The sequence below is a fragment of the Vanacampus margaritifer genome, chromosome 14, assembly GCF_051991255.1.
Source record: "Vanacampus margaritifer isolate UIUO_Vmar chromosome 14, RoL_Vmar_1.0, whole genome shotgun sequence".
NCBI lineage: Eukaryota > Metazoa > Chordata > Actinopteri > Syngnathiformes > Syngnathidae > Vanacampus > Vanacampus margaritifer.
Window position 1 is genome coordinate 8,869,169 of NC_135445.1, and position 27,458 is coordinate 8,896,626.

General features: G+C 38.9%; 1 protein-coding gene across 12 annotated transcripts in view; it reads right to left on the minus strand.

The window, feature by feature from the left end:
* unc13bb (unc-13 homolog Bb (C. elegans)) overlaps positions 1–27,458 on the minus strand; it is a 55,850-nt gene that overhangs the window by 11,910 nt on the left and 16,482 nt on the right. For 7 of the 12 annotated variants that reach the window (XM_077585511.1, XM_077585510.1, XM_077585507.1 and 4 more), the window contains 21 exons: positions 27,379–27,436; positions 26,986–27,015; positions 26,039–26,249; positions 15,549–25,157; positions 13,769–14,041; positions 13,581–13,671; positions 8,351–8,397; positions 8,075–8,153; positions 6,489–6,563; positions 6,164–6,383; positions 5,853–6,080; positions 5,610–5,751; positions 5,339–5,508; positions 3,629–3,744; positions 2,290–2,453; positions 2,010–2,160; positions 1,813–1,881; positions 1,072–1,161; positions 767–904; positions 554–684; positions 102–187 (listed from right to left, as the gene is read on the minus strand). In XM_077585511.1, coding sequence (XP_077441637.1) covers positions 102–187; positions 554–684; positions 767–904; positions 1,072–1,161; positions 1,813–1,881; positions 2,010–2,160; positions 2,290–2,453; positions 3,629–3,744; positions 5,339–5,508; positions 5,610–5,751; positions 5,853–6,080; positions 6,164–6,383; positions 6,489–6,563; positions 8,075–8,153; positions 8,351–8,397; positions 13,581–13,671; positions 13,769–14,041; positions 15,549–25,157; positions 26,039–26,249; positions 26,986–27,015; positions 27,379–27,436 — 12,178 coding nt within the window. Of the gene's footprint in view, positions 1–101; positions 188–553; positions 685–766; positions 905–1,071; positions 1,162–1,812; positions 1,882–2,009; positions 2,161–2,289; positions 2,454–3,628; positions 3,745–5,338; positions 5,509–5,609; positions 5,752–5,852; positions 6,081–6,163; positions 6,384–6,488; positions 6,564–8,074; positions 8,154–8,350; positions 8,398–9,263; positions 9,287–9,361; positions 13,542–13,580; positions 13,672–13,768; positions 14,042–15,548; positions 25,158–26,038; positions 26,250–26,985; positions 27,016–27,378; positions 27,437–27,458 lie in introns of those variants that run through there. The other 5 variants (XM_077585516.1, XM_077585514.1, XM_077585505.1 and 2 more) reach the window with 4 other exon arrangements.

Sequence of the window (27,458 nt, forward strand, 5' to 3'; positions counted from 1 at the left end):
CACTCCTGGGAAATATGAGAATCATTTAGATGCCTGCACAACTACATTCGTTATTTCTATGATTCTCTCGAAACTTGCTAATAAACCACAGAGTCACGTACCTTCCATAGCATACTTTATGTCTTGAGCAAACAATGTCCACATGACCTCCGCTGACACCTTCCCTACATTCAATTCTTGAGGAAACCTAGAAAAAAATATATAAAGAAATGCGAAAGATGAATAGAGGAATTTGAGACCAAATAAACACACGGGTTGTACAAAAATACAATGAACCCAATTTAGAAATGTAAAGCTAAGAGGGACGTTACTTATTATACTTAGTACCGATACCTTTAAGTACTTTTGATAAATAGAATTAAAAAACATAATTTTAAAGAAAGACTTATACTTCCCAATATTAATCGCATTTTTTTTTTCTAGTTCCTAATCTCATTTCTAGTTTCTAATCGTAAAATGGCCACAAGAGGGCCATGCCACCGCGGTGGTATTGGCACTGATACCGATACCTGGTATTGGTACTCGCCTATCCCCAAAAGCTAACAATACTAACTGGTTCAGCACGGGTGTGTAGGAGTTCCTGTCCTCATCAATGATGGAGACGATGAGCATAATGAGTTTGGGCCAGAAGTCCAAGTTCTTGATACTTGGGCCATGATCCTCTAAAGAGAGCTCTTCCTTGTTCTAAATTAAATACATAAAAATAAGTCAAAAATAGCCATTCCAGATATTTACATTACAACTGACTAATCATTGCGTGACTCACCATTTCCACAGGCTGGTACTGTTGGCTGTATAAATCATGGCAGTTATTGAAGATGTAATCATAGGTGGAGTTGAGGCAGGCCTTGACACAGTCTCTCACAACTTGGCTGGCTCGAGGTGGAGATTGTAACTCCTGGACCTGAACACCAAATGGGGTAAGTAGCACTGACAGTGACAAGGCCTCACACAATGCCATATTCAGTTTGCCTTTTTTTCCAGGATATATTTATTGGCAAATCAAATAAATCCAAGTTTTTGCCTATACGTTTTATCAACATCATGTGCATGCATGTGTGTGTGGGCTACCTTCATTCTGAAGAATGTGATGCTAGTTAAAAGATCTACAGTGGATTTTAAATCCTGGAGGCGATCCTTGTTGCTGGCAGGGAAGTGGTTCTGTAAAATAAATTAATTTTTATAGTTTAATGTACATAAGTACTGTATGTGTAGAATAAAATGATATGGAGGTAAAAGCAAGAGTATAAAACACACACACATATATACATACATGTACATATAAACAATTTATTTAAATTTAATAAAAATAAAAATAAACATTAAATGAGTAAGTAAAACAAACAAATAAAAGATAAATACAAGTAAAATCAATTCAAAACAATAAAAACAAAGAAATCAGCCAAACGCAAAACTAAAATATTAAAAATATCGGTATTCTCTGCAGTCCTGAGGTTCTCCGGCAGGCCATTCAATAAACGGGGGCCATAAAACTGTAATGCTGCCTTGCTGTGGGTTTTGTTTCTAATCACTGGTATTGTTAAAAGGTCAGTGCCAGAGGACCTCAGGGTCCGCGAGGGTCTCTATGGTAAAAGCAGATCAAATACATATAAAGGATCCAGACCATTAAGAGCTTTATAGATTTGGATAGAGGAGATAATGTACTGAATATCAATTTAGGCCTTATTTGGTACGGTTTCAAACAAATGTTGTCGACTGTAAAATGCATTGCTTTGACAGTTTGGACATGCAGACAGTTGACATACAGTAAATGGTGGAAAAGAGCCATGATGGTATATGATAATATCTTACCCTGTAGGTCGAGAGATCAATACGCAAGGAGTTGTGCAACTGGTCTAGAAGCTTAACAAAGCGTTCTTTCTGTGAAGGACATAATATTGACGTTGTTATATTAAAAAAAATAAAGTACTGGAAAAACTGTAAAACAATACTGTATACAATTGAAACAGAATAGGGAGTTAAAATGTGTGTCATATGGCAGAACAAACCCCAAAATTGGAGGCAGCAAAACGGTCGGAGGCGGACACATTGGTGGAGGCAGTCGTGTGGGCGTAGAAGGCATTGATATTGGCGAGCAGCGTGCTCATCACCGCAGGAACTCCGGGACACATGTATTTAGAAGAGAGGCAAGCAAAGTGCCTGAAAATAGCAACATAGGAATTTTAATGAAAAATTACAAGTTAAAGCATTTTACTATGATTTATGCTCAAGGTGCGTGCTTGTCAGATGCCCATCAGGCCTGATGACCATTTGTGATCTCAAACGTACGTCATGGCCTGGTAGATTGATTCGATTCCGTAACGCATGGCAAACTCATCGACGATGTCTTGCGGCACTTCGTCAAAATAAACCTTCCATGCGTCATCTCCACGTGCTTCTGGGATTTTCACCACACCATGCCCATGGATATCTGTAGAGTGGTGGAACAGGTTCTGGGATGGAATGAAAAAGGTTTAGTCTATTAGTCATAAATTGTCGGCGCGTTGGATGGTAATGTTTCATTCTAGGGAAAAATAGCAAAGACCTTTTAGAGCATTTAAATGTACAAGCCAAAGGTAATCATCATAATCAGTCATCTGACAAAAAGGAGAATGTTAACTTGCTCAAGGGTGGAATGTTGAAAACACCTACAGTAATTTCTGGACTATAAGGCGCACCTGACCATAAACCCGCGCAAGCTAAATTAGGGGAATACTAGAGTTTGTTACACATATAAACCGCACCCGACTGTAAGCCGCAGGTGTTTTAATGTTACCGCACCGGGTTCCCGCTACTTTCTTTTCTATAACGAGGGCGGCGCAAATTGTCTCGCTCTTGTTCTGTCTCTTTTACTATATTTGGGCTCACTTGGTTTGTTTTTGCTCTGCCTGACGCTCTTCCGCTTCCTTAATAGTGCGCTCCCTTGTAATCTGATGGATAAGCCGCACCTTTGTATTAGCCGCAGGGTCGAATGCAAGTGAAAAAAGCACTTATACGATTTTTATGTTTTTTTTTTTTTTAATGCTAGTGCATACAGAACACTTTGATGCAGTCTCTGACCTATGCTCAAAGCAATGGTAGTTAAAACAAAAAAACAAAGAAGGCCAGCAGGTGGCAGCAGAGTATAAGAGATCAACCTGGGCCATGTTGCAAAAAAGCTATTTTCCCCAGTGTTTTAAACTGATTTGTGAATAATGATGTAACTTAGCTATATTCTAATGATAATTGCTGCAAAACGGAAACAGATACAAACATACATTTTTTTCCTGATGAAAGAAAAGACTCAAATCTTTCTTTTGGTTGGTTCCGTGTTTTTATAGCAATATAACGCAATATTTTGTGGGCCTTGCAAAATCAGTCAAAATCCAGTAAAACAGGAGGGAGCGAAGGGGGTTTGCTTCAGTGAAAATGGCTGAGAGTGAATGAGTTAAATCATTTAAATTTGCTTGCATGATATATAAAATACTCCACCCCTACTAAGGTAATTTGTAAAGCTGAAATCTACCAATGGCAGAGCCACCAGGTCTGTGATTAGAGGAGACTTAAGTGCTCTACGGACAGTATCCACTTGGTCATTTATATATCATTTAAAATGATTTGATGCCTAGTTAATTAATTGCTACATTACCTCATGCAAACAGGTATACTGCACATGGTATGGAGCCACCTTCTCTTCCCCCTTGATCTCCACATTGATTTGGAGGCGGATGGCCCCTGACACGGCTGACTTGTCCGTCCTTTTCTCTGTAATTTAACACAAACTCGGTCATACAAACACATATGTGGTGTCAGGGTCAGACAAAACCTGGTTAACACTCTGCTGCTCAGTCTATTTGCATGACATGTCAGTATCTCAGCTTTGATGGATTTGTTGAGCACGTAGCTACTAATAAAAGCTCTCAAATGTGAGGGTGGGGGATACAGAGGCAGTAGGTTGTATGGATCTGTGTCTGTTCACTGAAGACATTGTAGGCGGAGCGCCTTGCGATTCACCCCTGCTATTTGCTCTGACAGGCTTACTATTAGGGGTAATTCATACATGTCGGTTGAACAGTCCATTTCTAACTCGAGCAGTGCTACTTGATAATCACACATAAGGAGGAGAAGCAACAAGGGTGTGGCGTACTTTGGAGCAGATGATGGAGAAAAAGAAGGGACACTGAAAAACCTACCAGTATTTTAATAACTTGATTTCTTCCTTTTCCAAAGCTTTAATAAGCACTCAATAATGCAGATGAAATGGCATCATAGAAACAGTGCCCTGCTATTGTAGGTTGGCTGAGTATGTTCATTTCAAAGCTCTATAGAATGCCTGCTTTCTTGATAGCACATGAGAGTCGAATTCCCCTTTTCCATTGTACTGGTTCTTACTCAATACAGCCTGGTTTCACCCTGTGTGGTCGCTTTTTCAGAATTAGAGCCTTGTCTGATTTGAAATACAACTCCCGAAGAGACCATGTTGCAGAGTGCTAGTTGCTGTTTTTTTTTAAAGAGCAAAACTGTCTGCAAGCACAATAAAGACTCTTTAAGTTTAAAAAGCCAAGGAAAGGCAGCAATTATGCAGAATAATGTGGAACTTGAGGGACAATCCTTCCTTGGGTGTATAAAAAGGTTCCCCAGTCAACTGAGATGTGCAATGAGGTTCAACAAATTAAGGTGGTAAGGTGGAGAAGGTAGCAAGAAGGAAAAAAAAAATAATGTCGGTACGAAGGGTCCATTACAGTATATCTCTTTGCAAATCCATTAGATTATACTGTAGCTTTGTTGCCAGCATTAATATAATGCCAAAAATATGCTATGCGATATACAGTATAATGCACTATTAACTCATTTGCGCCCAAAAACGTATAAACATGTTCTATTTTAATTATTGTCATGGCGTTTTGTTTTTAATGCAAGAGCATACAAAAGGCTTTGATTCAGCCTCTGACCTGAATAGGTCGCTTAAAGCAATGGTAGTTATTGCAAAAAAAGGCCAGCAGGTGGCAGCAGAGTATAATAGATCAACCAGGGCCATGTTGCAACAAGCTCTTTTCCCCAGTGTTTTCAACAGGTTTCTGAATAATGATGAAACTTAGCTATATTCTAATGAAAATTGCTGCAAAACTGAAACATACAAATATACTTTTTTTCCTGATGAAAGAAGAGACTTTAATCTTTCTTTTGGTAGGTTACATGTTTTTATAGCAATAGAACACAACGTTCGGTGTGACTTCAAAATCAGTCAAAATCCAGTAACACAGCCGAGAGCAAAGGGGTTTGCTTCAGTGAAAAATGGCTGGGATGAATACATCGAAATGTCATTCATGTTCTTGTTATGTGTAGTAAACAAACTGACCTAGATTGTACCAGACATCCATTTCTCCACTCAGTGTTCGGACTTCAATGATACTCTGGCCAAGGAAATCATCAGATTCCCTCTTAAGACGCTGCTTGACTCTTGACTTGATGTCATCATCCTCATCCCACACGCGCACCTTGATTCTGTCTGACGAGTTGTGGCATTCACTAATAAAAGGTAAATATATAATACATAAATGTTTTTTTCTGTTCTTTTAAAACCTCAAATTCTCTTATTTGGCCTGACATCAGATATAATAGCTACTCACAAGTGATACTTCTCCTCCCACACTGGATTAAGGTTACCATAGATAGTCTTGGTTCTCTTCTTTGTCTTGCCCACCTGCACGGTGACATACGGATCACTAGATCCTGTCTTATCCTTTGCCTGAAGTCCTTGGGCACAAACAACTAGGATATTGGAGAAAAAGACAGGTAGCCAAGAAAATAATTCAGTATCACTTATTTCTATTGCATGAAATCATTTCTGGTTCAAGTATTTATGGGCATACCTGTGATGGTGACCTTGGCAGACCACTTTGACGTACCATCCAGTACGCTCTGTTTGATTGCCTTCATCTGCTGAGAATGGAGAGTTTTGCTGATAATGAAGACTTCCCTGATAAGTTCAAAAATTTCCGGTTTGTTCCTTTCCCTGATCTTCATTCTGTCCTTCATTGCCATGATGATATTCTGAGTGCGATCCTCAGCTCCATGTTTGGAACTTTTCTCGGCAGCACCTAATCATGACCCAGTTGAAGAATCTGTGAGGTTCCTGCTACTTAAGTGTAACCATAGTACAAGTAATGGAAACTGTACTCACGTTGTAGACAGTCAGCATTCAGCAGTTCGTGACACTTTTCATGACACTTGACACCACACTCCGAACAGCGGACACCTTGCCGTGCAATTCCCCACAGCAGCCCCTCACACTCATAACAGTATGTGGGTGTCGTGGCAGTCCACACCTCAAAGTTATGCGGCGTGGTGCATGATATTGGATAGATCAGCGCTTGAAGGGTCTTCTTGTACACGTGGTTTTTCTGTTTTGATCCAGTTTTATGAAGGAGGTTAGAAAGAGAAAATAGTCTTGTTAACAAAATCATCGCGTGATTCCTTCACATCAATCACATTTTTGCAGCGCTCACCAGCTCCTCATCTTTGATGGAAGATCGTGCAGCCATCGCAGATGCGATACCCGCCTTACGAGCTTGTACAAGGGACTGGAGAACAGGTAGCAACAGTTATATTTATAAATACATACATCAATAACCCACAACCAAGCCAAACTGTGAGATTTTACTAAAATGTTTTGAGTGATGGGGAAGGTTTAAAAGGGTTGTCAGGAGGTTTGCTTTGTGATTTTCCCAAGGACTTTCCCAATGGTCAAAAAGCCCAAGTGAGGAACATTAGTTTAAAGGAACAACTTAAAAGAGGATTACAACAAAGTGTTAAGTTGGATATATAAAACAAACAGCCGCAAGAGTGTTAGTTTGTCCAATGTCAGTAAAATTTGAGGAAAGATGCAAGCTCATAAACACATTGGCAAAATTGTTGATATGCCATTACAGGGAAAAAATGGTCACTGAAATAACTCAAACTGATAAAAGTAAACTACAAATGTACTAAAAATTTACTTATATTCTGGCATTGCACGTTAGATCTGTTCTAAATTTACAATAAAATATATATTTTTCCCCCCAGTTTTTCATACTCCTGTTAACATAAAAGTGAACAAATGTGGTTACCAAATACAAATGTGATTGTATCTTTTACTACATTGATACAATAATTTTATAGTAAGAAAATAATGAAGTTATTTGAAGTTAAAATATATATAGTAAACTGTTAAATCAACAAACATCAAGTCATAGATTTGTGTTCAGGTAATTTCATGCCACTAGGTAGTATTAGTGTTTCATGTTGAACATTAATGACGGAAACAGTGTATTTTCTTTTCAAATACAAAGCAATTGGTATTTGGGACATGAAGCAACTTGTGGACTACAGAGCATTTTGTTAATTGGAAATTACAACTAGTCATCAGTCCCCACAAATGCATCTTTTAAATCCCTTTTATTGTTGCTAAATTGTGTTATAGTGGCTTATATAGCATGACACATGCTGTGAATTTTGAGCTATTATACTCACCTGTTGCTGAGACCGAGCTTTCTGACATTAGGAACATTAGAAATTATTTTTATTTTTTAACATAAGGCTACCAACAAGTTTGCATATGTGCGGAGGAGTGGAATTATTTGTAGAAAAACCTTTAGATATAAGAAAGATGCATGCATTAAAAAAAAAATATATATATATATATATACTTAAAAAATCTCCAATTAAAGAGAAAAAAAAACATGCTGCAGTTATTATAGTTTGAGGCAAGTAGTGTTTTGTTTATCCAACTTGATATTTTACTGGATTCTAAGAACTTACCATAGCCTGACCAGGCAGAGAGAATGCATTCAAGAGAGTTGTGGGGAATAGTTTCAGGTTTAAGAGAGGAGGGAGAGAACAATTAGCAGCTTGCTTTCATATGCGTTTCAATGTTAACACTCTAATCAATCCCAAAACCCCACCACTTAAGTCGCAGCTATTTAAGTTGTGACAAAAGTGGTGGTTTCCCAAATAGAAAGATGAACTCACAAAAACCATGCACTCAAAAGAACAACATGTACAGCATATATACACAACATATACATACATAAAACAGAAATATGCTTCTACTCACCACATCGCTAACCAAGGCGATTGGCTTCTTTTTACGAAGGTCTGGCATGCTGTCAATCCCATAAAGCCCTGGTACACCACTGCTTTCAGACAAATAAATAAATAATGAAATAAATAAATAAATAAATAAATAAAAACAATTTTACCAATATATAGTTTTTTTTGTATAGAAATACAGCAAAACAATTTTTTTTTATATATTTAAATAAATTATATAAATAAAATTCACAGAAAAGTATGTGAAGAAACCACAATTTTCCATCACTGTTTGACTTACCCTGGTTTTACCCAGGCCTGTCTTACACTGGGTTCATCATGACAAACCTGCAAGATTTAAAAAAAAAATTTGAAATTAGACTATTTACGAAGGGCCACAGCATCCAATTAATTTCTGAGGTGAGAAGAGTAATGAAACGTGGATAAGGTTGAGTTTCACCTTTCTGATTTTAGCAGGAATATCATGAAAAAAAGAAATGCAACTGAGTTTAAGCATGACATTTTTTTTTGTTTTCCCACACAGGGATACGTTTAATGATGAAATAAATAATGAAAGACATCTACACAAACTAGACATTTATTGAAAAATTTTATCAAACATAAATGAATCCCTCACAGTCACCAAAATGATTCCACACTTTCAATTCAACATAACGACCTTGTACAGTGTTATGCATCCATCTTTGCAGAGACAAAAGTTAATGGTAAAAACAGAGGTAGGCATTTTACAAAATTTTGCTAGTCTGTCATTCGTCAGCGCTTTGTGCAACCCTCCGTCATCGTCGTCAGTCTGTAATTTTTTTAAGCCAATCCAAAGTGTAATTGTCTGTCAGTTCATCATTTGACTTTAACCGCACTTCTGTCATCACTTCGTCATCACTATTTCAGGACCGACAGACAAAGGTGGGCATTCAGGCAATACTCTCCATCAGTCCGTCAGTCCACCACTCATCAGAAAAACAGGCATCAGTCACTGACGAACGAAAATCCACTTCCGTCAGTGCTTAGGCCGTCTTTTTTATTTTTTTTATTTTTAAAGCTTCTGGCCATTTGTCAGAAAGACGGGCATCTGTCAGTGACGGACAGTCTGTCAGTAGTGACGGAATGCCCACCTCTGTGTAAAAATAAAAACATACAGCGCACAAACAAAAAATCCTTTAATTTTAATACGGAGGTGATAGAACTGGAGTAACCTGATGCTCTTCTTCCACCGCCTCTGTGAAGAAAGCAATGAAAATCCCATTATAATTATTTAAAATCAATATTGGTGAGAGTGTAGATAGATAGATACCTATAATACACTTCTCCTGAGATCGGAATCCTTGAGAACCTTGAGATCCAGAAGACCCCTGAGAACCTTGAGTAGACTGGGACAGCCTCTGCTGAGTCTGCTTCTTTTCTCTAAGAATGAGCTGGAAATTAGCTATGCGTGCTTTGTGATTGGCATCAATAGGTTTTCCAATCTCCTCAACAATGTTGTTTTCACTAGGAGAATTGAAGGAGACTTCATCTGAACTGGGCAATGCATCCAATGGACTTTCAACCTGCACCACTGGGCTATAATGTGGCTTAAGATAAAGCCCAGGCGTTTCCGAATTAGTTTGGCAGTCTTCTTTGCTTGGTAAAATGTCTGTATCACTTCTGTTAGTTACAGTTGACAGAGAGTGGTCAGCCTCTTGATGTAATGCTTGAGCTGAACATGACTGTTTCTCAAATCTCTCGCCATAATCCATGCAGGCTGAGGCCCCACTGTCATCCTTGGTGGGGACACATGGAGTGTGATTGCTGGACACTCCCTCTGTATGACAGGCAGTGATGATCGCCTCTGTCGCTTCATCTGTGTGTGTAATCAGGGACGGAGATGCTTCAGTGATATCACTTTGAAAATCGTCAGGTTTGCACCCATCGAAGTTTTTCAAAGCCCCCTTTAAAGAAGACCTGAAACTGAGTACAGCCTTGCTAAAAGTTGTAATATCAAAACCTACTCTGGAAGAAATTTCTACAGAATGTTGTGACATAGATTCTCCTCCATCATCTCTTGAGATGCTGTGATCTGTCCAGTCCCTATCCAAACTCTCTGCTGATCCCAGTTCAAGAGTGCCACCAGATGATGGATCATCATCGCACAGTGAATAAGGATCCAGGCAGCTACCATCACAGTCTGTCAGCAATACAGTGGAGTAACTCCCACTTACGGAGGAACACATGCCCTCTGCATTTGCACAGGGATCCATGTTGTCATACCCAGAACTCCGTGAGTAGGGGTACTTAACGGGACACACACATGCCAAATCTTTTTCATCCTTCTGTAGTCTTTGGCTTCTGTTGTCCAAACTAGGAGAACATGACAGAGAGTTGTAAGGAATTCCGAAAAGTAATGAGAGGTGTTCGGAACTAGTGTGTGAAGAATGAACTGGTGTGCTGCTTTGTGTCTCTGTACAACAGTAGTCCCAAACATGTAGTTCACTGTTTGCACAGGAGATTTCACCCTCACTCCAACCTCCCTCTCCACACATACTGAACTGTTGATAATCAGAAGGCCACCTGCCCTTCTCCGGGTCAAGACAAAGAATTCCTGTATCTGAGCAGTGACATGATGACAAAGAGTGGTTGCTTTGGTAGTCTTCTTGGGTTTGATGAAGACACGAAAGCTCTTCTTTTGAAGCACAAACCACCCGTACATTTGAGCTTTGCATTGCATTCTCTTGGATTGGCTGTTGGGTAATTTGACTGACAGTCAATTGCTTGGAAACTCCGTGAGATGGTATACCCTCAGAAATATATCCATGTTTATTCCAATCAGACAGTTGAGAAATGTTTCTCATGAGAGGTGATGTTACAGCGTTCTGTCTTCCCAGGCTTCCTCGCCTGATTGTGTGAGTTTGAGGAATTGGATTACAGTGAGGTGCAGCTGAAGCTCCAGAGTATAACTCTCCAATTTCGGTTAGCGCTGCATCAACACAACAAGACACTTCATCCACTGAGCCTCGTACAGATGTTAGATACTGCCTCAGGTCTGATATTTCCTCCTGGATCTTATTTATGCCTTTAAGCTCTTTCAGGATATGATCCACTACGTTATTAGAGCCTTGCTCCTCATCCTGTTTAGCATCTTCATTATGGATCATTTTAATTATCTGGGGTTTAGCATGCTCCACAGCAGAAAACCCAGATTCACAATCAGAACAGTTGTTTAGTTGATTGGACTCCAGTCTATAGTTTTCTTGCGCTATGTGCAATTCTTGTTGCACCATGGTTGATTGCGGAAGTACATAAACTTCCTGTATGTGCTCATCTTGTCCATCGAGGCGTCCTTTGGGGAACATCTCAAAGTAACACTCTTGATTAGATATTTCCATTTGTAGGAAAAAATACGTTGATTCCCCAGTAATAAACCCTCAGATTGGTGAAACCAAACATCTTCTGGTACCTGGCAATATCAGACAAAAGAGAATTAGTTTTATGATTATTGGCAAAAATAGTAGACTCTGAATCACTTGATGTTAGCAAAAATAAAATTACTTTTCCTTAAGAAAATATAAATTAAAGCCATTCTTTTTTCTTTTAAATGTAATGATATAATTGGTATATTGGACTGCATAGAACAGGATTCCCAAACTTAAGATCATGAATCAAAATTAGTCAATGTAATTGTGTCGTCAAATTAAGTCAGATGCTGTTAGTTGTTTTGTTCATCATCAACAAGCTACATAATTACTTAAATAGCTTTACCAAATTACCAAATTCGGGTCATGACATTTAAACAAACTAACAAAAGAAACCCTAGTGCAGACAATATACAATATTCTTCCCTGCAGCGTACAGCTACTCTATCTATAAGGCTAACAACTTGCATGCAGCTGCTTTGATCGCTGTAATTGCAACACTTTGGGAAGACAGCAATTAGATGAAGGGTAATCTCTGTTCTTTTTGCCATGTCCTGTTTCAACTAAACCAGCTGCTCTACCGGATTGCTCTGTTCCAACCCTTTCTAGATACCACAGTTAACACCGATCAGCACAAAAGTAAAAAAATATATATATATTTGACTGCATTATATATTTATTTTCAATTAGCAAACTTACTTAAGCATATCAAATTTTGAATGCTAATTAATGTACATGTCCATTGATTCATGTTCTGCTAACCAATGTTCTGTCTACAGCCTAAAAATAACAGCTTACACTGTATTAAACAGTAACAATTAACATGTTACAGATAATAAATAAAACTTGTCTCATTCAGTAATACATATCTTCTATTACTGAATTTAGCTATATAGCTGTAGTTGATCTACAATTTAAAAAAATACATATATATATATATATAAAATAAATACAAAATCTTACCTTGTAGTAGGAGAGGGAAAATAAAACGAAGAAGAATCACAATCAGCATCGTCACGCCTGATTCATTTAATTGATGTGACTGTATCCTCCACAGGTGTACAATGAATCTGTGCTGTGCCTGATTTAAAGGAAATTCTTTAACTTGTTGATGATTGAGGTTCTTCATTGGTACCACTTGAGTGTTAAGTTAGACAAATGAGGAGAAGCATCACATGATAATGTCGCTATCCCAACCCCCGCTTTTGCATGCTCTCTCTGCTTTCTCACTCCCTCTGGCAGCGCAATTCACCACAAAGATGATTTGAGGCGGTAAGTGTGTGTCGATCCTTAGCTTCATCATGTTTCTCTGTATTATTTGTAAATTATGTATGATGATGCCATAATTGGAGTACAATACAATCTATTTATATACTGTCGTTTTTTTTTTTTTACCTGTCAAGTCACAACCCAGATTTATTCAAGTTATATAAAAGTGCATTGTTCAAAAACGGCCTTGGCAAAGATGTATGTAATAATATTTTTAAACATACTACTATGTATGCCCAAACGTTCACAATGCATTTCAGATCACATCATTAAGAAACTGATGACAACTTCTTATAGTGAAATGAAATAACAAAATTGAAGCCAAAATTTAGTTATCTTGGCACTGATCTCTTCTAAGGAAAGCAATAGTTTGTCTTTTCAGTAAATAAACAAAATCAACGATGCAGACAACAGTGCAACAGTATCAGTATGAACATTCTGAATTACTATAATATTAAAACAAGAAGATCACTTTTGAGTGTTTTTGCTCTCGAAAGGAAGTTGCACTGTGGTATATATATTTTTTTAATTTATATGCCCGTGCTGCACTGATATTCATGTTGACCTGCATTTGACACACTATGAAAAGCATATCATTAGCCATGACACCCGCTAGCCAGAGGCTGAGCTGCACTGTATTTGTTTACAGAGATGTGTGGCTATATAGAAAAGTGAGTGCTTGAATTTTCCCTTGAGAGATTATGAGTAATATATGTAATATATATTCATATTTGTATATAAGTATAGAAAATGGATTAAAGAAAAACTATAACCTACTTCCAGTATGAATAATGACGTAAGGATGGTAACATACTGATAACTTTAAGGAGAACATGAGGGAAAAAAACTGCATACCTCTCGTAGCTGAACTCTGACTTTATTGATAGCCTTCAGCCAACGAACTCTGGATGGAGAAAATGGTAAAGGTGGCCCTTCATCATGAAACCTGGGACACATGAATTTATGAGCATCACTGAGAGATATTACAAAACAAGTATGTTTTTTAGGTATTCGTAAGACATTTTTCTTAAAGGAATCTGTACCTTTGGAGCTTAGACATGTTCTCTGTTGGAGTTTCATTTTGCAAGCTTTGTCTTGTGTCGAAGGACGGCTGAGGGGTAACCTTCTCACCAACAAGAGACTGTCGATTTGTTGTGAAATGTCCATTTATGGAGGGATAGAGGCTCGTGCTGTGATAGGAGTGGAAGGATTCTTCGATTTCTGACCCTCCAGTGCTTTCGTGACCGATCTCACTCAGTTGAGAGCTGGTCTGACTCAGGTTTCCTGATGACCCAAGGTGACTACTTTCTGCTGGACTAAATGGGTAAAGAGAGAGAAATAATGAGTTTCAGAATTATTTTGATCAAATCAAAACTATATAAATAATTATTTCTAAATAATAATTTGCAATTTCTGCATATTTTGAATCTAGCTTTTCTAGCTGAGTTAGATAAGTGGGGATTTTTTATTTTTATTTTCCAAGCATGTTAAGTACAGATTTCCAATGTTGTTCAAACAATGGCCAAATAAATGAATTTGGAAGAAAGTTGTGATGAGTGAGCCCCACTGATCTACTAACAATTATTTGATATACTACCTTATCATGGTCTATTTTGCTTGGCTTGCTCAATAATCTTTCTAAATACTAAAACATGTGTTGTGTATATACGCACAACACACAACCTAAAAAGATACCAAACCTTGAAGGGAGATAGTGGCATGTTGGAAAATATTGAAATATGAAAATTAAAGATACATTAGCACATGCATCTAAGTTTGATCTTACATATGTAGATGTCATGCAGTAGATGTAATGTTCAAATCCTAGAATATTCTATAACTCATACTTAAGTAATCATGATTAATTCATTGAGAATGAAATATGCATATGTGCAATTTATCATTTGTACATGTCTGTGTAATTATAAATCTGAACTTGAGAGTTAATTATTAATATTTACGAGTATATTATATTTATACACAAGTGGTATAAACAAAAAATGCACAAAAATGAAATATGAAAATACAAAACAATGCACATATACTATGGATTATGAATATGAAAAACAAAACACATTTCCATGCTCAAACACATTTTATGTAAAGAAGCAGCAAGCAAGACAGACACCTTTTGTTTGCGTAAGCAATTCTATAGAAGCCCATAAAAAGATGAACGTCAGTTTATAATAAATGATAACAAACAATTGCAATAGAAAATGTATGTAAATTCATGGTTGATTTTGTCCTCTAATATTTTCAAGCAATAAACACAATTCATGAAACATGTATCAATACACAGTGCTTCAAATGTTTTTTAACTACTAATTTTATAGTGTTGCAAAGTAACATATGCTAATACTATTAGAAAATGGTACCCAAATTAAGGCCCAAAGTAGCCGATTATTCATAAACCTTGCTGAATCAATGCGACAAAATTCACGGGCTAGTAACACTAGTAAACAATTAAAATGTAAAATTAAACAAACTAAATAACAAGTAACTGTAGCCTATTATAAATAGGTAACAGAATATTTTATACTAACCCTAAGGTGACAGGAAATAATTAAAATAGAAGAAGATAGTTACCTCTGGGGCTCATATTCTACTGCTCACAAACACTAAATGAAGTAAAATGTGTTTGAACTTGGAATCATGTTTTATAATGATATGAATGGATATTTACTGTACAATGAAACAAAGGCTAGTAACATTTAAATGATAAGTAGGGAGGGTTGGAAAGCTGAATCTTTTTTTTCGGTGGGGGGGGGTGTAATTGCATCATAAATGGTAAGGAACAATGGCATTTATAATGCTTTTACTAGCCTTTTTGTATTCAATAGATCCCTCTTAGATGGGTTGTCCAACGGTTCTTCATTGGTAGTACCTGCAGAAGGGTTTGTTTCTACAACCATTTTGGTATCTTTAAAGGTCAAGGAGGCTGAGGAATCTAGTTCAGGGGTGGAAATGCATATCTGGGGTTTGGCTACCTCGTCTTTGGAACCTACCAAATCAGTTTTTGAGGCATCAGATGTGGAAACATTTTGCACCTGGTGTGTTTCACCACTTGTTGGCTTGCTAATATTCTTTGGTTGAGATGTTATTACTTGGGGAGCAGCTTGCTTTTGTGGCTCTGTTTGCCAGGGAAATCCCATCTTTGTCCGAAATATTGAAGGCGTAGTAGTTTTTTCCTCTTGAAATAAGCCTCCAGATAATGTTTTTAATCCTGAAAAAAGAGAACTGCATGCTTCTGTTTGAGGACCTGCTGAAGCAGCAGATGTCATTGCTGGCGAAAATAACGATCCGAGTGATTTTCCTGCATCACTCGGTGTTGATATGAAACCGAACAATGTTGTAGTTTGAGATGGTTCTGCTTCTTTTTGCAAATTGTCAACAGGAAGAGCTGTATTATTTTTTGGGACAGATTTGTCATCTTCACATGTAGCCTGTTCCTTAGTGAGGATGGGTTTTTCAAGAATGACATTTTCCTCAACAGTTGACATTTCCTTTTTAGTGCCATCTATTTGAGCAATGAGATCACCTTTGCTTGTGGTAATATTTGTGTCCGGAAGAGCAGTCTCATGTGACACTACACTATTACTTGTCATGATGCTAGATTTATCCTGAGTACAGTCTGTTTTATTGGAGTCCACCACTTTATTTGAATCTGTCAGGGTACCATTTGGTGCCAAATTGTCGCGTGTGACATGCGGTTGTGGGGTAGTAATAGTTTTTGGCTCCTGTTCACTTGGCAGTGATTCAGGTGGCTTTGGTTGCTGTCCCATTCCTCTTAATGTAGCCCCACCATTACCCCCAGGAGTTGCCGTTGTCTGTGATCCTGCAGTCTGGACAGTGAGCCCGCCAAACATTCCTCCGAGGAAAGAACCACCTGACTGAGCTGCTGTGGCAGTCCCTCCAAATAGCCCGCCCAGTAGTGGCCCACCAGTCTTTGGAGCATTTGGCTTTGCAGTGGATTGTCCTCCGAACATTCCAAAAAGTGACCCTCCAGGAGAGTGTACAGACTGAGGATCAGCCCCCTTGTTTAAATTTCCGAATAAATTTCCACCTGAGTGGGGAGGTCCTGACTGAGTGTTAGAACCTCCAAAAATACTCCCGAGTAGTGAAGCTCCGGGTTGGCTAGCAGCAGATTGGGATGCTGATCCTCCCAGTCCAAAAAGTGAGCTTCTCTCTTGAGGCTGAGGAGCTGCATCGGTGGACACTATTGGTTTAAAAAGTGAGGACATAAAGCCTGTGACTGTATCTGTTGATGAATTACCAACATATTTGTCCGCCGCCGGTGTTTTTTGTTGTACCTCAACAACGGATGTGGGTACCATCTCTTTTTCATTATTAGGTGGTGATTTATCTTGAGTAGACTTATCTATTGTAATTGTTGTTCCTGCAGGTTCTTGCACTGGAATAGTAGTTTCATATTCAGCATCATTGTCTGCTACGACTGGTTTGACTGTTTTATCACAATGGTCATCTATGTTGCTTTCTACTGGAAGCAGGCCTGTACTGGCAGCTTTCTGTAATGTTTCTGGCTGTTCTTCGCTTTGAGGGACAATGGCAATTGTAGAAGATTCTTGACCAGCTGGAGCCGAGACTGTGTTATTGTCATGAAATGTTTTTTGTACGAAAGATGCACTTAAAGTAGGTTCAGAAAGAATAGTGGTTTTATTGCTATCATTTAAATTTGGTGTAGCTGTGGGTGTGGATGACGCAGGTAAAACAGAATCTTTAAACGCTGAAAGCAAACTTTTATCAGGCAATTCAGCTGGGATTAAGGCTTCAGGTAAATTTTGAGGTGTCTGTGCAGTAGCTGATGTTCCCAGAATACCTCCCACTACAGAGCTACTCCTTTCAGGTACAATCGTTTGTGTGCTAGCCCCACCAAATAATCCACCTAATACCCCACTAGCCTGTGTTGCTGTGGTTGACGCTGCTGGAGCTCCGAATATGCCAGCTAAAATAGACCCTCCAGTCTGAGATCCACCTGTCCGAGTAGCAGACCCACCAAATAAGCCTCCAATTAAGGATTCCCCTGCTTGAGTTCCTGCTGTCTGAGGAACAGAACCCCCATTCTTCGTGGGTGCAGTCTGCACAGTAAACTGCTGACTAGGCCCTCCAAATAAACCACCTAGTAATGATCCTACAGGTTGAGGACTAGATGTTTGGGGTGAAGAGCCTCCAAACATAGCCCCTAATAGAGAACCTCCAGACTGAGATCCGGGTTGAGGCGAGGAAGTTCCAAACACAGAAAATATACTTTTAGCTTGCGCATCTTTAGGCCCTGTTGGCGTTTTCAACGTAGGAGATGGACCTTTTTGGCTGTCACTAGTAGTTTCACTACTAGGCCCTGAAAATAATGAAAGCAAGCCTTTTACTGGATTGTCTGAAATGAATTCTGTTTTTGAAGATGCCTGATCTGGTTCCTTGACCATAGACAAATGGTCTATAGCTGTTGGTTTCTCAAGGGGAGCAAGAGCTTCAAGTGTACTATTTGTGGTTATTTTTGTTGGGACAGCTATACATTCAGAATTTGGTTCTGTTGGTGAAATATCGGTGCATTTAACTTCAGAAGCAGAACTTGAAGTGGTTTGATGCAAAGTTGTATTCCTAGTAACAGACTGGCGTTCTCTTGTGTCCATTGTTTCATTCCTTCCTGAATGTTCATTTGAAACTTCACTAATATGTTCTTGAATGACAATGCTGGACACAGATGTGCTTTGGGAAGACTGCGGTGGCTCTTTGCTAGCAGAAGTAACGGTAGGTGACAATTTAGGAGTTGACTGTGTAGGTGCTCGAAAGTCTGAAACAACAGAGGGTATGGTTTTACGAGGTTCTTTGGATGGTGTTTGCGAGGAATTGGGGGAACTAAACATGGAGAACAATGATTTTCTGGGACCTTCACTTGAGGTAGACAACCCACCCAATATCCCACCCAGAACAGATGTGGCATGTTGCTCTTGTGTTTGAGGCTGGTGTTTTGACTGTGTTTGGGCACCTTTTTGTTGTTGGGCTTGTGGTTGAGCTATTTTTTGATGTGCAGATGAGGTCGTTGGGGACTGGGCTGGAGGGGGACTAGGATCGCTAAATATTGAAAACAGACCCTTCACTGGGTTTTCGGTTGAGCTTGACGATCCAGAAATTATTCCCCCTAGAAGAGAGGTTTGAGATTGAGACTGTTGAGTATTTGTACCACCAAACAATGAAAAGAACCCTGATGTCTGCTGATCTTTCGGAAAATCATTTTTCTGTTGTGGCATGTCATCCTTGGTCTCTGTTTGAGACGGAGGGGATGAGGAGTGTGAGCCTCCAAACATTGTTAATAAACCTTTACCAGATTGTTCGATTTGCGGATAATGTGGAGTGGTGTTTGGTGTATTTGCTTGAGAAGGCCCAGTGCTAGGTGTAGATTGTGCTGGATTTGAGCCAGTTAACACTGAGAATAAACTTTTACTGAATGACTCTTCTTGTGGCGCTGTAGATGATTTGGTTGTTTGAGTTGTAGGTCCAGAATGTGTTGCTGCTGTTGTTCCTGTTAGAATTTCTCCAATTGAAAATCCAAACAGTCCACCAGAGGATTTTGTTTTGTTTTCTTGTGTCCGTCCAGCAATTGATGCAGGTTCCGACTGGGTTACAACAGTGCCCTTGGCAGTGGAACATAATGCTTCAGATTTTTGGGAAAGCCCTTTTTCTGGCCCAGGTGTACCACTTTGGTTCAGTGTTTGTTGTCTCTGTATACCCTTAGGTCTGGCTGTGGTTTGCCTGGGTATATCCTTTTTCTGTGGTGAAGAGGGGTCCGTATTAAATAAGCTGCTAATTGATCCAAATATATTTGATACTCCTGTAGGCTCTTTATCTGTGCCGGCACTTGCTTGTATAGAAACAGCATTTCCAGTTTTGTTTTGCTGATTCACAGATGTCAGAGTCTGTGAAACCTTCTGTGACTCTTGCTTGGGTTCCTCTATTCCAACTGCAGATTTTAAAAAGTTCATGAATCCTGGTTGCTCAGAGTTTTTTTCAACCGTTATATCCACTGGCTTATCAGTGACAAGTTGAGGGAGCCCCTCTTTAATTTGATATTCTTTGGATCCCAATGGCACTTTTGTAATTTCTGTTGGGGTCTGTCGTGGCAATCTAGGTTTCTGTGAATTGGTATGAGATTGTTTTGGGGGACTGGTCACTTGATTTGTTGTTGAAAATGTGGGCAGATATTTTGTGGCACTTTCAGATGTACTGTCTTCTTTAATGATCTTTGCCTTCAAACTTTGTAAGCCAGACGAAAACACATTTTTAGAATGATTATCAGATGCATTATCAGGAGCCCTTTGATTACTGGACGATAAGCTAGTTTTGATTGATTGAACTGTAGTACTTTTGCCCACAACAGATGAGATTAGGGACGAAATCTTTCTGGCCTGACGATTTGGTTGTGCTTCTCCTGGAACCACTCTCTTCCTCCAGTCTTCTTCTGACACCTCATCAACATGTTTCACAGTAACACCAGTGGATGGATGACGGTGTTGGCTAGGCTGGTAACAGTTGTAAAGTATTTGCTGATTCGTTCTTGCAGACGCAGAAGAATTCAAGGAAACGGCAACCTTTTGAGCAAGAAATGTTCTATTTACTTGGCTATTCCACTGAGGACATGATTGTCCCTGATTGTCTTTATTATGACAGGAAAGGTCAATGACATACTTGCATTGATCTTCTGACATGCAGTTGGGTTGCCTTGGATCCATACGAACTTTGTTTAATGTGTAAGATGTGAAATCTACACCTTGCTGCTCTGGTGACAAAAAGGAATTTTCAAACATTTGAGTAAACTGCTCAAGATTTAGGTTCATGATCTGATTTCCTTTTCTGTATGCAGCAGACAAATCTAAAGGGGCATTAAGAAGTTGAGATTCATTGAGATCTTGACCAGGCAACCACAGAAGCTCATCCTCATTATATAGTGGGATTTTAAAGCCACACACTAAAACCATTTCATTGAAAAGCACAGCACTGGGAAAGCTATTACATGCTTGTGCATTTTCCAAAGAATTATCTTCAGGAGCACATGCATAAACATATTCACCCGCTGAATCTGTGAGCAAGGCATAAATGTACTCATGGTCAGTATAAACAAAGTAACCACAGTCACCATCTTCAGCTGGCCACCACATTCCTTGCTCCAAAAGTGCAAGCCACTGCTGATACCATTCTGTATCTTCCAGGTATATTGAATCACCCATGTCATGATTCACATTTGAGGGATATTTTGAATACTTCAAATGACTGAAATTAGAATGACTTAGCTGGATCATGTTATTATCTATCCCATGGTGCCAGTTAGCCGAGTAAGACAAGCTCGGTGCAGTCTCCTCATAATAACCTTCATGATATGCAATTCCATTTAAGCTGTAAGTGCTGCTGTCATTACATGAATGCCATTTCCCAAGTGTTGCTGTACTGGGTTTAGTTGTTAAGTTCAAGATTGCCTGTTCACTGGATGAATGCTGTAAGTTTCCTAGCTCTTCATGGCTATTCCAGAATTTCTGTGGGTAAGAACACTCATTCCTGTTCTCACTGAAATAATACGGCTCAAATTTGTCATCATGACAAATATCCCCTTGCCAGGTGGTAGATGAAGTAAGTGGCTTATTGACCTTTGGAGGACTGTAGGCAAGAGGAACCGCTTGCAATGACAAATTTTCATAGCTCTGAGCATAACCGGAGTCCTCTCCTTGGAATTGAGAATTCAAAGATTCATTCTGAAACTGCTGCCATATTGCACTTCCATGGATCCACTGGTTTTCATCATAGGAGGGACTTATTTGATAAGGAGAAAGTTGTCCATTATAAATGTTTTGGATTGTTGGTTCACACAATGAGGGCATGCTTCCACAAACATATGGTTGAACGGTCTTTACTGAGCAATTTGCATAAGAGTGAGAGCAATATAATTGAGGTAAATTACCGGCACTCAATGATGAGTATGTTGCATGACTCTGAAGTGATCTGGCAAAAGTCATTGATGTTCTTAAGTCTAGACTATCTGAATCAATTGACACAGGTGCACATTTGAAATCGTGCCTGCTTGGTTTTGGAAATAAATAATTTGGACTATCAATTTGGCTGACATTTCTCCCAGAATGCATCGTCAATCTAGATGAGGGATAAGATTCCCCGGTACTCTGGCTTGATACATCATGCTGTGGATGGCCAATAGATTCAATGGGAACATTTTCAACTCCAGAAAAAAAGCTTTGCTGTGCATTTTGTAGTGTTTTCGTCTCACTGTTAGTATAGGTTTGTGAAGATTTCTGACAATTTTTTAAATGTGGCAGTGCCTGTGATGATGTCTTATTTTGGACTGCATATTTGTGATCCTTTTGAGGTAACAGTTGCTCTATTGAGGTATGACAGGTTGTGTCATGGCGCTTAGATGGTGTTGTTAACTTGTTAAACAAATCAGAGAGCATTCCAGATTGATTTGCTGTCTCTTTCTCTTGGCTATTTTCCACAATCGGTTGCTGTGTCACCAGCATTTTGGAATGTTGGTGAATATTTTTTTGTGTGGAGGACTTCAATGTTTTAAAAGAACCACCTGCTTGAATATTTTCTTCGAACTGATCTTGTGGTTGATTTTGTTCTGACTTTTGAATGTTTCTTTCTTGAGCTTGTTCAATGCTTGCTATACTTTGGACAATGCCATGAGGTTGGCTTGATGAGGGGTGTTGTGTGTTTATGCTATCAGCAGATGCAAATTTAAAAAGACCTGAAAAGAGACCACCTTGTTTGGATGGCAGTTGCTTAACTGGAACTGTTTGTTGTCGAGGAAACCTTGATTTACTTGTTTCCTGTTGGGCAATTTGTCTTGCTGTTTGATTCTTGAGGTCTCTTCCTTGATTTGGGCTTTGCATGTCAAGCTGGGTCAAATTGCATTGAACATAGTTTTGCTTTTGAACTGATGGGCAGCTCGAATCTCTCTCTTCTGATGCAAATGTTAGCAACCCAGCTAACGTTTTTTGCTTAGCTTCGCCAGAAGTACTGTGTTCATCTTCGGAAAGGCATGTATTTTGTGTTACGTTTTCTGTTGATGAAAACCTCAGTAAACCAGAGAGAAGCCCTCCTCTCTTTGAAGATGTTTGTTGTTGTGGGGGGATGTGAGTAGAGATCTCTGGGGATGCACTACTTTTGGTCGGTTGGATGTTACGTGAACCCTGCTGTAGCATATTGTCTGACAGGTCACGACTTGTATCAAGCATTTGTACTTTCTTCACCTGAGTACAGCTCGTAGAGGAATCTTCAAGGGTACTCCCTTTAAAAAACCCTGACAAAAAACTTTGATTTGGAGCTTGCGGTTGCATCCGATTATGTGTTTCCGTTGTTTTCAGATTTGATGCATGTTCTGGATGTGAGCTGGGTGACACATTGTGCTTCTGATATGGAGGGTTAGTATTAGTATTTGGGGTTGACCCAGGGGGTGCATAAGAAGGGCTAAAAATGCTAGAGAACCATCCTTTTTCTGTGCTTTTCTGTGGTGTGGCAGATTTTTGCGAAAGGGCATTGGAGGATACAGAAGTTGATTGTTGCCGTGATTGCTCTGGAGTCTTTGGATTTCCAGGAGTAAATACATCTTCACTGGATGCGAACTTCAAAAATCCAGAAAACACCCCTCCTTCTGTTTTTAGTTGTTCCCGAGTTGAGACATTTTCAGAGGATAGCGAAGGTGGTTTAAGCTTAGTATTTGATAATGGATCATTAAATTGTTTCTCAAGTACTGGCTCCTCAGATGATCTAAATATTGGATATACTGCCACAGGTGATGCTTGGTGAGCTGGGATGTGTGGGAAAGGCGTGATTAGTGAACTAATTGACTTTCTTAGATTGAATAAATTGGTGCTTTCTGATTGTACTTCACCATTAGGTTTTGCAGAGCCAGTAAAAGATGCACTGTCTTTGTTTGGTTTGCCTTGCATAGGAGGTTTCTCTTCATAAACAATATTCTGATCAAAATGTGAATCACTATAATAAGATGTTGGCTTTGGCTGTTCCTTATGTTCATCTGAGTTATTAACATCTCCTGATGAAAACAGCTTTAAAGGATTTAACTTTTCCAAAACCGACCTTCCTGGCGCTTGAGGTTTGGTTCCAACTCCCAGTTTGTGAGCCATTACACCAAGAGTACTTTCACAAGCTCTGTCATCTTCACTTTGTAACTTGCAGGATGGTTGTGAAGGCAAAGTGAACACATTTTCAGGGGACATTTCTACAGGAGATACAACAGCTACAGGAGCAGAGCTGTTGGATTTAGGAATAAAGGACAGCAGTTTTGTTATGCCAGACTGTGGCGGATGCACGGTAGACGGTTTAATATCAACGGCAGACTGTTTGGGTCCCCCACCAACTTTGTCTGTTAGATTAATGAATAAGGAGCTCATAGCATTTTTTACACCTGAAATTCCAGAGGGAGTGTGTGATTGACTTTCTCCTCTAGGATCCCTTAAACTGTTGTGGTCATCTCCAGTAGAATCTGTTTTGTTGCTTCCTTGAGATGATAGCCTTGATTTGCTTGATTTAGGAAGAGAACCATATTTGCTAATTTCCTCTTCTTTCTCAGCAAGATATTCGGAAACAGTTTCAACTAGACACTGTAGCTCATCCATTGGGTCAACATATTCGTCGCTAGGTTCTTCTACAGGTGAAAGCACTGCTTCAGGTACCCATCTACCAGTTTTAGGTTTTCTGCACTTTTCCTGAAGACCCTGATAATCGTCCATGTCGCTACCATAGGAGAAAGCTTTGTCTCGATTGCGTCTTGTAATTATTGTGGGCATTTCTTCTGCAGAAATAGGAACATCATCAAAATCTTGAAAAAAATCGTGATGGTCTCCAGAATACATAGAATCAAAATCACACAGTGATTGCATTCTGGTATCTTGCTCCTTTTTGTAAGCCACATAATTTTCTAAGGTGACATCCAGCTCATTTTTAGCCCACATTCTTGTCCTATAAAGAAGGCAATTTTGGTATTGCTGGGGACAGGATGTCATATGCTGCCCCTCTTCCTGCATCATGAACATATCCCCTCTTTTAACACAGAGCATCCCAAGATCTGGGGGAAAAGCCTCTTTGCCCAATTTGTGTGTCTCTCTATTGAGAAAACCTCCTGTGTCTCGGATTTTTTTCTTTCTTCGGCGATCTATCGTGTCATAGCCTTCGGGATAGATTCCAGGCACACAACCAATTTGCTGAGTATTTTGAAGGGCTGAGGTTGTTGGTTCAAGGTAAGGCTTTGCCTTTTGAGCAGTATTTTCTTGATCATCTAAAAAGTCACTCAGCTGAGGCTTTCCTCGCCTTTTGTATTTGCTTTCCCATTCGTCACAACCCATGCCAGAATCTACAGGTATAATTCTGACTCGTCCTTTTTCATTAAGTGATCTAATTTAGTTTAAAGCGATTATATTTTAACGAAAACATTAGGAAGGAGGGAAAGAGAAAAGAACAGAAAAGAAGAAGCAGAACAAGAAACAAAGCAAGCAAAGAAAATATGTTTATCAGTTTGAAAAATGAAAAACATTTCATGCAAAAGTGATGACAGGTTCTGATGCAAAAAACAAAACTACCTGTGTTAATCTTTTAAATAGAATTTGTATCGATTACATCAACTGATGTACAAGGCTGGTTTAAAGAATTGTTAGAAAAGTATTGTTATAGCACAGTAATTCAGAAGCATGGAACTGCCAATGTGGAGTAAACATTTTTGACAGGCGAGTACATTCGAACATACCGGTACTAAAAAAAAAGTATGTTCAAACATACTCGAGAGTAAGTTTGAACATATTTGTAGGCTAAATGCTACAAACTTAGCTTATTTTTCCCATAATGCCACATAGTTTTATTTGCGTATTACATTATGGGGAAACATGCAAAATCTAAATCAGGCATTGCAAATCTAATAAATAAATAATAAAAATAATAAATATAAATAATACAAGTTACGAATGATCAACGTTTTTGACTTAATTTAGGAGCGAATTGTTATAATGTGCGCCAAATGCTTTTTCACTCACAAATGTGCAAGTAATTATGGGAAAATATGCTATGTTTATAGCATGTAGCCTACCAGTACGTTCAAACGTATTTGCGAGTATGTTTGAACGTACTTGTGCATACGTTTGAACATACTTGCAGGTCAAAAATGTTTGGGCAGTTCCACGCTAATCTAGCAATTCCTTTAAAACATTTTTAACACATAAAATCAAATTAGATGCCAGTAGAAATGTGCTTGGCTTTTGTTTGGTTGAATGAGTCAAGTGTACCTGCTTCTCTGGTCTCGGTAGTCCAGTTCAAAACTGTGTAAGGAGTCAGTGCATGAGTCTAGGTGGTGGTGCGACCGAGGCCCAATGGGATACTGGTGCACGGAAGAGTTGGGTTGAGCTGTTGTATGGTAACGTGGCGGCAAACTATTACTAGTCTCACTGCGGTAGTCGCTATCCCGGTCATCTACTGCACTGTCCTGGTCATCCAAAGCTGCAACAAAAGGAAACATGATGGTATGAAGGTATCAAAGCAACACAATAACTTCAGATTGCCAACAGGTTGTATAGGCTTTAACTGCCCTCAATAAGTTTAGTGGTAGAAAATGGATGGTTAAGACAGAAATGCTATAAAACAGTAATTGCATGAATGTAATTATCTATTTAACCAGCACAAAGTAGGAAAGGTATATGACAATGATGGGAATAACGACATTGTAGTAGTAAGGAAAGGCCGGTGTAAAACGGAAATACTAACACTTACACAAGTAATCAATGTACAGTGGACATGAAAAGTCTACACACCCCTGTTTAAAAGTCAGGTTCTTGTTATATAAAACATGAGATCAAGATAAATCGTCAATAAATAAATAAATAAAAACCACTATCATTGTACGACGTATTTGGGAAATATATACAAACTTTCAAGGGGAAATAAAAATAAACAACTAAGGTGATGTGGTTGCACAAATGTGCACACCCCATTATAACTGGATGTGGCTATGTTCAGAATTAACCAATGAGGACAAGCGTATATAAAATTGATGGATGGATCATAATGTTCCACCATTTTTTAATATCACAAAATTCTAGCATTTGAGTAGTGGTGTGTACACTTTTTACATCCACTGTATATGGACAAAATGTTCACGGGGAATATGGAATTAAGGCATGCACAGGGCACTGAGGGTTGGCAAGGGGAGTTTCAATTAAGTGTTGCTTTTACATACTGAGTGAGTCAGCCCATCCAAAATAGTTGCCTGGTGAAAGTGCAAATATAACAAGTAAGGGGTGAAATCAAGGAGATGGGAAGTGAAAATGAAATATTTTGGTGTCTTTGTTTTATTTATTTATACTGAAAGCATTGTTAATACCTACCAATGGCTGTAAAGACTTCAGCTATCAAACTGACACGGAAACCTTTAACAATGTCATGAGGCTGATAGGAATGAATTGGTTTTAGTAATAAACCTTGACAAACGATTTTAAGAATAAGAACGACATTTGTCCATGAAGAAAAATAAATCCCCCAGGTAGGGAAGAACAAATGCATGTTAAAGCCTGTGGAATGAGAAAATCTGAGAAATGACTCTATCTAGAGGCTAAAAGTAGGAATTACTCACAGCACTGGGAAGCTGTGGGAGGCAATGGATGGCTGTCAATGTCGTTGTGAAGTGTGTACTGCAAGTGAGACGAACACAAT